A 14,902-nucleotide genomic window follows, 5' to 3' on the forward strand; every position below is an offset into this window, starting at 1 on the left:
ATTTTTGAAACATCGTGCCAACAGTGGTGTCTTTCTCACAAAGCGAGGAATTGGTCTTGTAGCCAATTCCAGCCTTGTGCAGGTCTACAAGCTTGTCCTTTGACAACTCTTTGTTCTTGCCCATGGTGGTGGAGAGGTTTGCGTTGAGGTTGTTTCTGTGACAAGTGTTATTTATACACACAATGAGTTGATATTAGGAGTACTTTCCTAAAGGGACAAGGCTTTGGGTGTATGGAGGTCAGAATTCTTGCTGGTTGGTAGGGGATCAAATACTTATTTCACTTAATCAAATACAAATACATTTATATATCATATTAATGTATTTTTCCTAAATTTTTTATATTCTTTCTCTCTCTCTGTTAAAATATACCTACTATAAAAATTCTAGACTTTAGAATTTAGAACTCTAGAATAATTATTTCACCCACTGTAAACAAAAAGGAATAACTAAGTTAAAAATAAAAGTTGTTGAGTAAAAAGTCAGATATTTGACTGTTAAATGTAGTGAAGTTAAATTGGAAAAAAATTTCAGTAAATACAGATACACAAAAAAGCTACTTAAGTACAGTAACAAATTTATCTTTTTCTTTAGGCTGCTCCCATTAAGGGTCCCCACAGAGGATCATCTGTCTTCATACTACCCTGTACTCTACATCTGCCTCTTTTAAATTAACCACCTGCATGTCAACTTTCACCATATCCATAAACCTCCTCCTTGGCCATCCTCTTTTCTTTCTTCCTCACAGCTCCATCTTCAGCAGTTCTTTTGCACAGTTGACCCTATGTACTTAAACTCATCTACATTTACCACCTCTTCTCTCGCAACTGCACCACTCCACTGCCCTCACTCTCATACACACATTCTGTCTTACTCCTACTGACTTTCATTCCCCTTCTCTCCAGCGAGTACTTCCACCTCTCCCTTACAGGCTCTTCTGAATCTGCTTTTTACTCTCACCACAAATCACAATATCATCCACAAACATTATAGTTAATGGAGACTCCTCTCCTCACCACTGCAAACAGGAAAGGGCTCAGAGCTGAAACTTGATGCAGTCCAACCTCCACCTTGAACCAGTATGTCATTCCTACTGCACACTTCACTGCTGTCGCACTATCCTCATGCATGTTCTGCACCACCCTCACATACCTCTTTGACACACATGATTTCCTTATACTATACATACTATTTCTCTAGATTCACAAACACACAATGCAACTCCATCTGACCTTCTCTATACTTCATCAACATTCTCAAAGCAAATATTGCATCTGTAGTGCTCTTTCTCGGCATGAAACCATACTGTTGCTCACAGATGGTCACTCTTCTCTCAGCCTGGCATCCACTACTCGTTCCATAACTTCATAGTGTCACTTTAGTTACTGCAGTTATCTCCCTTATTCTTATAAATTGGTACCAGCACACTACTTCTCTATTCCTCAGTCACCCTCTCACCTTCCTATCTATCTATCTATCTATCTATCTATCTATCTATCTATCTATCTATCTATCTATCTATCTATCTATCTATCTATCTATCTATCTATCTATCTATCTATATATATATATATATATAAAAATATATATAGGGTTGCAATCTCTGACTAGTGCATTCTCTGACCATACAATCAAAGGACATGAAAATGGCAACATATTTGGACGCCTTCTAGGGGGCCTTGGACTGGCCAAGTTGCAGCCTGAATGGTTAAAGCAATAGCTTCAGGCAACATGAAGCTAAAAAAAGGCTCAAAGTTGCTGATCCTGCAGACCTTACATCAGATACCTTTGACCCTGGCCACATGTGATGTGCTGGCTGAAATCTGATTGGATAGAAACTCCAATGTAAACAGACACTTGGATGTGCTGCTCCTTGTATAGACTATTGTATGGACTATTAGATTATTAATATACTTGTATCTGTAGTATAGACTATAAAAATGTAATGCATACTGTATTCATTGACAAAAATATATTAAAACATAAATCAGTGATTCTGATATTGAGTTTTGGCCAGCAGAGAAGTTCTTGCTGGCCCTGATGGCTGCCACAGGGTGGCTATTATCATAATATTTTCTATTCAACTGTCAAAGTAATTTTCAGACTAAAACAGAAACAATAGTATCTTGTTTTTTTATCTAAGCTTTAGATTCAACTAATCATAAAAACGGAATGATTTTCAAGACAATACATAAACATAATGTTGTTAATACTTTCAACTCTAACTTTATTACATTTTGGATGATTGTGACCTAATAGGCAAATTGTTCAGCACATGGTGTTTTTTTACCAGGTATAAAAATCTCAATTTATTTCTTACTGGTTCAGGTTGGGCAGCTAGAATCCTCAGACACAAATGGAACAATATTTCTCTTTCAAAACTTCATATTTCTTTTACGTGTTACAGACATCAAATAAAAAAATGATAATGGTTTCCTAATTTTCTCAGTTTAAACATTTGATATGTTTTCTATGTTCAACTATGGATAAAACAGTATTGCTGGATCTTTCTGACTGCTGCCAACGATTGTTTTGTTTTACATTCTGACAAACAGCAGGGCACCATGAAATAATTATTTCATCACAATACTGAATACTTTTAAAATTGTAGATATCACCAAAGTTGTGTGGAGGCTTTGGATTAAATAAATATATGTAGGCACCATGGTAAATGTCGGGAAAGCTTTGTTAAAGTTTTAACAGTTAGGTTGAGTTTATAAATAAGAAATAAAACAGGCAACCTTGTAAAAATATTAAGTTTATTGTTTGTATATAATAAATGTCAAAAAGCAATAGTTGTCCTCTGTACAACTGTGTATATTAGTAAATCTCTAACATAACGAAGGCTTAGTGTCTAAACTCCAATAGTTTAGCTGTGTCAAATCAAATCAAATCAAAACACATTTTATTTGTGTATGTGACAAATTAAATTTGATTTAATTTGACACAGCTAAACTATTGCAGTTGAACCAATCCAATAAACATTGTTTCAAAGCAGCTTTACACAGATAATGTGGTGATAAAGAATATATAAGATGTTCTCTATAAGTAGAAGTTTGTCCCTGATGAGCAAGCTGGTGGCAACTGTGGCAAGGAAAAACTGAAGGAGAACTAGGCTCAAGAGGGGAACCATCCTCATCTGGTTGGCACTGAATGTCTATTTATTGCAGCTATAAGATGTAAAGGTGTGCAGTGAAGGTGATCAGATGCAAACTGTAGTCCTGAGCCAGTGTAGCAGACTGTTGGCATTAACTACAGTCCAAATCCATCCTCAAAGCTCCTGTTCTTAATCCGAAATTTTATGGATCCCCAGGTCGTTAATGTTAAACCATCCCCAGCTGCACAGAGTGGCCTTCAATCGTCCATCAAACATTATCCAGAGGCAGGCCAGGATGAAGCATGGAGATCCAAGTAGAGGGGCAGAAACAGTGGTCACTGGAACCCCAGGAGCAAGTTTAACTCAGCGGCAACTGCCAACTGTCTGCAGGTAGTTTGGTTTGTTTAGCGTTCTCCACTGACCTTACACTCTGAGCTTGACACTTCGATGTGACGGTCTCTTTATATCTGAGTGACATGTTTGAGCAAGTGGTCTGAAGAAGAACTTTATATTTGGTTAAGAATAACACCACATGTAAAATAAAATGTTTATCTTCTGTTAATAAAACTGAAGCTAGTAACATTACTGCTAAACATTCACTATATAGCTACTTATTTAAAATTTATTTGTCCTGTACCCTTTCATCAGTGAAGTTTAAATGTTTCTCACACACAAAATAACAGAAACACATGACCATTAAAGCACACCTATTCATGACCTGTATGCATATGCACTTTGGTGTGTCCCACCATCATTATTTACAATTTCTTTTAAATGTTCTTTGTTATGAAGTCTTCATACTGAATTAAGCTGTCAAAAGTCAAATAAAAAAGCAGCTTTTTCCACACAAGCCTAAACCATGTGAATACAAACACTCTAGATGGAAAACAAAGGAAGAAGGTGGACTTATCCACTGGGAAATATTTTTTGTAAAGCTTTGCATCAGAGGATATAAAATATCAAATGATCCTCATCAATATTACTTTGATCCTCAACAATTATAGTCTTTCGTCTTTATTAAACAAATCATATTAAACATCAACAGGGGCCAAAGTTGAAGGAGGACAAAGCAGTTTGTTGCCTTTGAGCCTCTGTTATTGTTTTCACACTTTTAATAGTTGTGTATAAGTTGTGTATGGCTTTGTTTTCACAGAGTGAAAAAATGGTTCTCAAAATCATTAAGAAGGGGGCAAATCTCTAGATGACCCATGTAGATGTTTCAGAATACTGAAGAATGTTCAGGATTTTTTTAACAACACCCTCAAGAACGATTCAAGAACAAGGGAGTTTAATTGCAGGACAGACAAGGACTTATAAACACTTATTACAACTTTCAGGTAACAAAAACATATAAATTCACATTTTCAGCCACACTGTATGTGTTTTATGGAATAGGTTATTTTAAAAAAACTTTGTGTATTGTGTATATTTGTTAATTTGATAAAGACCAGATGTTATAGATTTTATGACAAATTGAACATATTAACTGATTATAAAGCATTGCCACTGTATAGTTTGTACGGTACAAAATATTTATGTCTATGTAGAGTCCTGATAAACCACAAATACCAATGTGTTATGACCAGGTAATATTGCTTAAATTATTATATTTATTTAAAAAAATATTTTCACTAATATAATTATGTTGGGAAAAACAGGATTTGTTAAATTATAGGATTAAAATCTGTTGGTGCCTGTGCAATTGTTTTAAATGCAAGGAAATCATTTTGCTTATTTCTTGGAACATCCAGTGAATCACAATCATGTTGATATAACAACCAGCTGTTTACAATGACCATATTAACAAAATATAAAAAAAAAAAAGAACCTATAATGGTACTTTTGTTTTTACCTTATGTGGATTAAATAATATGCAATTAGTGCATCAAGAGCATCAGTGTCGCCCATGAACTTGTTGTACAGGCTGATGATGATCCTTTCGTTATTTTTCATTTAGTTCATTTAGTTCGGCCTAAAAATAAATAGCAGAAATTACATTTATATCCTGACATGCTATTTTTACAATGTTGTTGTTGTTTTTACAATAATAATGAGAGTACATTAAGAGCGAAATTCGTCAAAACATTTGAAATCTATGCACAGGAAATAAAATGTATACGATATTGCACCTAAATACAATATTATTCATTATTCATATTATTCATACATTGCCTAATGTATCCAAAACGCGACAAAGCAAAATCTGCAAATAACTTCCAAACTTTTGGTTGACGTTTATTCTGATATGTCAGCAAGAAAAGCAAACAATAAGATGGTACTTTTTTTTTTTATCTTAGCACAACTTTCATCAAATTTGGACAATTTCCCAAAATTAGCAGCCAAATTCCATTCCACAATAAAACTTCGTTTCCATCAGGTGGGTGTTGTTTTCACTACGCCAGCTAGATGGCGTAACCAGTGCTTCCAATAGGATATTTGCTAAAGTACGTATTACAGTTTTTCTCAGTTGCTTTGGAGCGTTACTCAGATCAGAAATGAAATTTTCAAAACTTTTTGTTCAAACTCCACATCATTTAGTCATTTGTGCTCATCATAAGAACATTTCTCGTTGCTTTGATCAAATTGCTAATGCTTTGGCAGATCATTTAATCGATTGTGTACAAGTGTCTGCTTTTTTCTACATTATCAGTTGTTTATGTCATGTTGATCAAAATGTATTATAGTAGTTTCACCTAAATGGTTTTATCCCCAAAAACATTTAGGCATCAGTTAATTGCATAAGTCATTAAATGCAAAATGGTTAAACCAGTTGTCAAAATTTGTCAAGCTCTTCTTCTTCACAGTTCTTTTAAACTCTTTTTGGTAAATGTGTCTTGAATTGAGGAATTGTGCAGATGAACCTTGAATGTCACTAATGAAGGGGCGTGTTCAGTTTCAGATCAACCAATAATCAACTAGATCTCTAAAATAGGTCAAGGCTGAATCTCGTAAACTTTTACTGTAATTGGCGAGTGTATATAAAAAGAGCAAAACACAGATTTACAATTGTTGAAAATGTATGAACAACTAGGAAATGAACATGGTCGAGAGCCAGGAATAAGAATGCATGCTGGAAGGGTAAGGAGGCAAAATAGAGGAAGAAGAGGCCAGAGACATAGACACATTTCAGATTAAATTAGAGCCACTATTGTGGACCATGTTGTCAATCATGGCCTCACAATGGTATTGCAAGGGATGATATCTGTTGTGATGTGGATGAAAATCAGACTGGGACTTCAGGGGGTAGAGACAAATTACACTGTATAGTGCGGCATGCGCAGTTCTGCCTAAGAAGTGTTTCCTATGTTAACCTTTTGGAATTTTAATTTGTGTCCTTTTATTTTCTCTCACAATGACATTATATTGTAATTTTTTTGTCAGTCCACTAGTAAAGAAAAATAAAAAAGTGTGAATCCTGTCCAGTCTCTTACAATCAATATCCCACATACAGTAATGTGTGAATTTGTGCTGTTGAAATTCATATGTGCCGATTCAGCCTCGTGCATTTTCATTCTTATCCAAAACATAGTTTCAGGAAATACTAAATAAAGCATTGTCATATTAAAAAAATTACTGAACATTTTGACTATCTTGTTCGTAAACAATGATAAAAGGACTTGTTATTTTGATGGCAATAATATGTTCATTGACACAAATACTTACTTTTAAGAGAAGTACTAAGGATTTTGAGCAAAAAAGAGGCTTTTGCAAGAAATCCAATGTATTGTGCTGTTTGTTCACATTGTTTTGAGAATGCACTCACTGATTTGCTAATAATAATTCAAGAAATGTTTCAAAGCAACTGAGAAAAACTGTAAATATGCATCAACTGGCTATGGAGGGATACATTCAGTACGCCAAATTGGCTGTATTCGGACCGGAAGCAGTTTGAAGCAATTTCGCCAATGCTTTTGAAAATGCGAAATGCATTCTTTTTGTTTTCTTGTTGTTTATTTGTTTTATTTTTTTTATTTAAACCCCCCCCCCCTCCCTCTCTCTATCAAGACACACATGCTCTCCTGTAATACTTGTTATTCTTTTGGACCTACTGATCCTCCTTGAAGCCCTACATCTTGTTGAAGTTCTTATCATTTGGAAAGCACTTGGCACTATTGAGGATGGCCCACTTTTAACAGAATAAAAATGACACATGAGGTTACCGGATAGTACCACCTAAAAGCCATGAGGTTTAACCGTAAATATACCCGTAAATATAAATGACAATTAATTTACTTTTTACACAATAGAAACTTTCACCAGTGCCTTTTAAAGTCTAAAGAATCTTTTATTGTTTTTGAGAGACACATCCATGTTCTTTTTGTTTATATCCAACAAACTATTCATTTATTTAGATATGAAGATTTACTTTGAACAAACAAATATATAAAAGCTTGTTCTCTAAATATAAACATAAATTTGTGAAGATGAATGTGACATGGCTACACTATAAACTATAAACTATTAAACCTACTGTTATTGCCCCAAGTGATAATTTAATGATTAATTTATATTTTAATTATTAAAATAAAATTAAAACAAATTAAAATTAAATAGTAAAATATATTATATAATACTGTATAATTATTACTATTATTCATATAATAATAATAATAATCTCTTAAAAATGATAAAACACAAGGTGTTTCCAAACTTTTGACAGGCATTGTTATTATAGATAGATAGATAGATAGATAGATAGATAGATAGATAGATAGATAGATAGATAGATAGATAGATAGATAGATAGATAGATAGATAGATAGATAGATAGATAGATAGATAGATAGATAGAAATAGATGTATTGTGTTCACTCTGAAAATGGGTTTTCTTTTGAGTGTGCTTCCTCTCAAGGATTTTCATATCTATGTATTTCTTTAAAGTTGCTTCATGACAATGTTCTCTATTAAAAGTCTTATAAGTTCAATTTAGTGAAAAATATTTACAAACTTAAAATCATTTTGTTGCTTGTAGCTAGCTTGTATTGTAGCTCATATTGTTGATAACAAAAAACAGTTGGTTGCAGACCTCTGTCAGTGTAATACATTTTCTATTCTAATTCTGCTTTATGGTGCCTCATCATTGTGCCATAATCTGACCATGGTTAAAGGGAGGGGGCGAGTTTTTTCAGTGTCTTATTCTACAGGATGTTAGCAAGTTTCTTAACAGTGGCTTTCACTGTCTTCTGTGGTTAATGGAGGTTGTTTTCTGAGTTCCTTATCAATATCTACAGAGCTGCTTGAGTCTAATCATGTCCTGTCAGCCCGCCTGTTTTGAAGACCAGGGTTGCTTTATGGACCTTCATGTGGGGAATTAGCATGTTTAGAATCTTGGGAATTTGGTCTATTCAAACTTTAAAATATGTATACTACTTTGGTAAAAGAAGATAAGCTAGGTATTAATCAAATTAATTGGGGAAAAACCCTGGGAAAAACTAAAGACAGAAAGACACGTATTTTGGCTCCATTGTAAAAATAAATATTTAGTCTAACATCTTTCTTTTACAATTTTACATTTTGCACAGATAAACTAATGGAACAGTTTTGTAAATATAAATATATATAAATGTGTGTGTGTGTGGGGGTGTGGGTGTGGGTGTGTGTGTGTTCAATTATACATACTAAATTTTGGAACATTATTTAAAAACAGAGTTTTGTTGGGTACAGAATTTAAAACATTACACACTGCAAAAGAAGCTCAACCAAACTAACATAAGAAACACAAGCTTTACAAATATTTTTTGTTATAATTAAGCAAAAATAATATATGTTTGTTTAAAACAAGAACATATAATGTCACTCTATTCTTTTTATATTAATCAATTGTAGTAATAGTAAAATGTTCTAAATCAAAAAAAAATTTCTATATTCAAGATTTAGCACAGTTGTTAACACAACCCTCCTCACCACAACTGCTTACTAGACTAAGCTTCACTTACAGTCTCAGTGTTTGTTTCATCTCTGGTGTTTATTACTGTTGCTGGATTTCCCTCTACCTCTGTAATTTCTTCTTCAGGCTCCCAGTCCAACTCTGCTGTGGCATCCTGATATTGCTGATACTCAGACACTAGATCATTCATGTTGCTCTCAGCTTCTGTGAACTCCATCTCATCCATGCCCTCTCCGGTGTACCAGTGCAGAAAAGCCTTGCGGCGGAACATCATAGCAAACTGCTCTCCGACACGTCTGAAAATCTCTTGGATGGCCGTGTTGTTTCCAATGAAGGTAGATGACATTTTAAGACCACGTGGTGGGATGTCACAAACAGCCACTTTAACATTGTGGGGGATCCATTCCACAAAGTAATTGCTGTTCTTCTGCTGAACAATAAGCATTTGTTCATCCACTTCTTTAGTGGACATGCGACCACGGAAAACTCCTGCAACAGTGAGGTATCGGCCATGCCGAGGGTCACATGCCGTCATCATGTTCCGGGAATCAAACATCTGCTGGGTGAGTTCAGGAACAGTGAGGGCCTGGTACTGTTGACATCCTCGTGGTATGAGAGGAGCAAAACCAGGCATAAAGAAGTGAAGACGGGGAAATGGCACCATGTTGACAGCCAGCTTGCGGAGGTCAGCATTCAACTGACCAGGGAAGCGCAGGGATGTTGTGACTCCACTCATAGTCATAGACACAAGGTGATTGAGATCTCCATAGGTTGGCGTGGTGAGCTTAAGTGTACGGAAACAGATATCGTAAAGAGCTTCGTTGTCAATGCAGAATGTCTCATCTGTATTTTCAATCAGCTGGTGAATGGACAGTGTGGCATTATATGGTTCCACTACTGTGTCTGAGACTTTAGGAGAGGGCATGACACTAAAGCTATTCATGATTCGGTCTGGGAACTCTTCACGAATTTTGTTGATGAGCAATGTGCCCATGCCTGAGCCAGTGCCACCACCCAAAGAGTGAACAAACTGGAAGCCCTGCAGGCAGTCGCAGATTTCAGCTTCATTACGGACACGGTCTATAACTTGTTCAACCAACTCTGCACCCTCTGTGTAGTGACCTTTTGCCCAATTATTTCCAGCTCCAGTATTTCCTGTGAAGTAATAGTTGTAAAAACAAATCTTTTTATTAAAATCAAGCTTTATAACATTTGCAGTTCTGTATGTGTTATTTATTGCATTATGCCTCATCCTTTATACCTCAGCTACTAACTGGATGCTAAGGTTAACAATGTATCATAGTTGCTGATTTATTCTCAGCAATAGATTTTACTGCCATAGAAAATCTCTTTGTTAATAAAATTATTTTACAGTTGGTCTCACCATGTATGAAGTTGTCAGGTCTGAAAAGTTCTCCAATGCGACTTCCCCTCACACTGTCTATTGTTCCTGGTTCCAAATCTACCAGTAGTGCACGAGGGACATACTTCCCACCTAAGAACACACATCCATAAATATGTATGAGAAATATGTCAATTACAGCAATTATTATGTAGTTTTATTGTGGGACACTCTGTAAAATATTTTATTTGGTAAAGGTTTAAATGAGCTGTTAAGTGGCAGGAAAAAATTAATGCCAAAACAATTTTCTCTAGAACTATTTGGAATGGCAATGTCACTTCATTTTTTTAAACAGATATGAGACAATTGATAGATTGCCTGATTTTTCTTCATTGAACTTGAAACTTTAGTCCCCATTAGTCTTAAAAATAAATATCACTTAATATTAAGTTTTTACCAATTTGTTTTCCTTTCATGATACTTTTCATGAAAAGTCCATTGTTGTGTTTTGGGTCATTGTCTTGCTGCATGATATTCCTAATCAATTAAATTGGATGGTTTTCTCTTAAAAAAATAAAACGGTTGACAGAATGTTTCTGTAGACTTATAAATGAAGTCTGCCGCTTCCATCATGAATTACATCATCAATACTATCTAGTGAGCCTTTTTCAGAAGCAGCCATACAAACTTAAGACATTACAGCTTGTATGTTTTGGATCATGAGCTTTACCATCTCCTTCATGTGTATAATCTTTGTTTTAGAACTTTTTTTGCGCATCCTAGTAACTGAATTGCAATTGTTTGTTTATTACTGCTGGTGAATGGTATGAATTTTGTAGTAGGCCTTAAACTAATTAATTGCAAACCGAAATGTGTTTAGTGTATAGAAAAAATGGCTTAAATGTTTAAGCATTTGGGCTTTTAGAGTAAAGCACTGCTAATAGACAAATGAGATAATAGTGCACACCTCTCTGTATCAAAATCTGTAATATTTCTTAATCTGAATAATGTCAACCTCTTTAACTATTAGCAAAATGCTATTTATTAAAGTTATAAAAATGACATTGACAATAAAATTGAATTTACTTCACGAATGTTAGTAAATTTGAATAGAATTTTCCAAATAAAAACTAAACAAACAAACAAAAAAAACCCATCAACATGTGTTTTTATAAACATTCAGGAACACAAAATAAAACTACCGATATTGATACAAATGTCTGTAAATGTCTGCAGTACTACAGCTGGACCCAGATACAGACACAGATAACCAAATATTTAATTACAGAGCAACATAAATGTTTATGAATGTAATTCTCTTACCACTTGCTTCAGTAAAGTAGACATTGATTCTCTCCAGCTGTAGGTTCGTGTCCCCCTCATAGATTCCCACTGGATTGATACCATGTTCGTCACTGATAACTTCCCAGAACTTAATACATATTAAAATAATTGTTCAAATACAAGTTTAGAAATAAGCACATAATTTTTTATTTTTTTTTAAACATTAGCTAACATTTTACTTGACAGTGAATGTACACTACATATAAGCATTCTTTTGGATAAATTTGGTTAATCTAAAATAATAATAATTCTTCTCCATGATGCAGCATAGATGTAATCCAAGACGTTACTTTAACAACAACAACTTTACCAACCCTGCTAGCTGTTTATTAAGCTATCCATTTAATTTCCTAAATCATTATTCATAAACTTTATAATCTACTCTGTATTTCACATTGATAAAGACACTTTAGACTGTTTTTCATCTTGTTTATCTTTCAGTAGATTTTAATGAGGGGGAAACACCCAGCCCCTTTGCCAAGGCATTATACCAACCATATTCCATCATATAAAACAAATGTAATTACACATATATTAAAGTTGTTTAATTGATTTGTTTAACCAAACTAAAAAACAAGCTACTTAGTCATACATCAGATACCAACACCAACTTTTTAGGATTATTTAAAAAAAAAGTGCCTTACTTTTTTAGTAGTGCATTTAAATGTGTTACTCTTTTAAACCATTATATCTTACTCGGGAGAAAATGGAGGTGAAATTAAAGTAATAATTTTGCTATCACATACCTTTGAACTGATCTGATTACCACACTGTCCGATCTGGAGGTGAACAATTTCACGCATGGTGACCAGACTCACACTCCTATGCAGAAGATAAAACATTGGGAGTCCACAGTGGGTATTATACCAGTGATGATGTCATTATCAGGGAGTCTCCCTGACTATTCTGTTCATTTATATGAAGTACACTGTAGTCACTTTTAATTATTATTGAAACATTTAGTTATTAAAAGATAATTGCATTTTATTTCACTTTTTAATGTTGATACTTGGGAATAGCAGACAATGTTATTAAGCAATTTTAAACAATATTTCTATTAATTCAAGTAATTCATTACATTAACAATTAACAGTACATAATTAAGTGTCCCTTAAGATGCATCACAACTTATTTTGTGAGTGATATTATAATTCTATTAGTCTGCATAAATGAGTGGAAAAACATACTAAATATTGCGAGTAAAAAGTTATACCCTGACAGTTATGCTTTCTACGTGAATACAAAATACAAGCTGGTGAGTATGTACGTAAGATGACTTTCTGCCCATCGTGCCTGTGTATGATAAGACTATCTGGAACATTCAGACGCAAACTGGTGTCACATTCATTTACCAGAATACCACTACTTGTCACCAGAGGTCTCAGTTACTGAAGTTCTTGTTGCTATGGTTATTAGTAGGAAGTCAGTAAAATAAGAGGTAAAATAAATTGTCTATGGACTTCTGAGGCAACATTGTGTAGTCACATACTCGCAGTTACATGGTTTGTTGCTCTCAGTAGTTTCAAACAAAAATGTGTGGTCAAGTAAGTTTAAGCAGGACATACAGAACCTACATTTGTAGCAATTTTAATTGAAATTATATAATTTGCATTGATTAGAACGTTGACCATATTTTCAGGAGGAGTTATGGAGTGACAGCAGTAATCACTATATATGTACAGTTTAATATTAGAATGAAGGTAGGGTTGCTCTTAAAATGTAGAATATATTTTCATGTATTCATTTTTTCTAATGCTAAAAGAGCAGGGAGAAAAAAAATGCCATTTTTAAAGTACGAACTAAATCATACCTAAAGTACGAGCTACAATCGTACCTAGCCTTACAGACCTGCAATAAGTCGGACTTTCATGAAGGTGATAATGCATCCACGTGTATGCTGTTGATCTTTTTACATGTCAAATGCTGCTAACAACGAATCTAATCAGTCGAAGATATGCTTTGTATGTTAACATCAATAACTGCAATTCATTTAAGGTAAAAGTAGGCCTGGTTATGTTAGTCAGTAAAGTGTCCCATCTAGCAAATTGCAATTAGAATTTAAATATCAAACTAGCGTTCGCTAAACATTAATTAGAGTTAGCTACATTAAACACCATTATTTTCTAGGCTCATAAAAAGTCAGCTAATATGTACCGTAATAATTTTGTAGATGTTTGGGAAAATTTTTAATTAATGGATTTCAGTGCTGGGGTTATTTACTGATAGTTATTTAGTTGTCCCGCAACATTAATGATTTTTACATTCTCTTTTTTCTTTTTTCTTTTTGTAAGACTTACCCACCAGAATAGTGAAAAGCCTTTATACCTGACTTTCTTTTGTTCTTGGGCACTTGTGATTGATTTTATTTTTTTTAAAGATTTTGTTTATTAATCAAATTATCTTCCCTCAAGTAGCAGAATAAAAGGGAAAGGAAAAATTAATGTGGTCTCTCATTTCAGCTTATAGAAAGGCAAAAAAAAAAAATGAAAAAACTTTCTTAAGGGCATTTCCTGAAGGGGATATCAAAAGTCTTTTAGCAAACACAATTAATAATAATAGCAACCACATTACTCACAGGGCATCAGCCAAACCCCAGCATTTACAAAATAATGCTATTGCTTTATAGGCTAAAGAAAGTAGCAAACCACTATGATGTATTATTGAATGGGAGCTGCATTTGCTATTAACCACTATATATGTTTGTAGAAGTGCGAATACAGTCAGGGGGGCTTTGGGGGGTTGATCCTAGTAGCATGTCCTGTTATTTATTTATTTTTTTTTTACACGAACCTCAACGAAAAAAAAACGTCTCTGTACTCTGTACACCAAAACTGTTACCTGAACCACTCTTTCACCTGTATCTGTCTCTTTCCACCAATGGGTGACACCAACATCACTTAGCAATGTGAAACAAAACATTTACAGGACCATTGCCACATGACAGAGGTTTATTTACCAAAACCTGGGTCAATGTGAGACATAAATTAGAGGTGAATAGAGATGTGGAGGAATATCCTACAGTGGCCATTGAGAACCAATTCAGAACATAAATGCAATAAATGTATCCACTGATTTTAAGGGGACAAATTGGCCTGCATTGTAGTTTCATTACTGAAAAGAATGTGTGTGGATGTGTCCTACAGTGATGTTGGACAGCTTTACGGGGGGTGTCAATATCAGCTCAGTATCTGGAATTTATGTATTAGGAGTGTTAGGAGAGCTCTGTCCCCTTCC

At 34.3% G+C, this 14,902-nt stretch overlaps 1 protein-coding gene across 1 annotated transcript; it reads right to left on the reverse strand.

The window, feature by feature from the left end:
- Positions 1-8,718: 8,718 nt before the first annotated feature.
- tubb1 (tubulin, beta 1 class VI) lies at positions 8,719-12,532 on the reverse strand. The gene is made up of 4 exons (XM_083533588.1): positions 12,415-12,532; positions 11,648-11,756; positions 10,367-10,477; positions 8,719-10,137 (listed from the first exon to the last, which is right to left on the reverse strand). The coding sequence occupies exons 1-4, from the start codon at positions 12,508-12,510 to the stop codon at positions 9,017-9,019; spliced, it is 1,437 nt and encodes a 478-aa protein (XP_083389714.1). The 5' UTR covers positions 12,511-12,532; the 3' UTR covers positions 8,719-9,016.
- Between the last annotated feature and the right edge of the window lie 2,370 nt (positions 12,533-14,902).

Source organism: Silurus aristotelis (genome assembly GCF_946808225.1).
Source record: "Silurus aristotelis genome assembly, chromosome: 2".
Taxonomy (NCBI): domain Eukaryota; kingdom Metazoa; phylum Chordata; class Actinopteri; order Siluriformes; family Siluridae; genus Silurus; species Silurus aristotelis.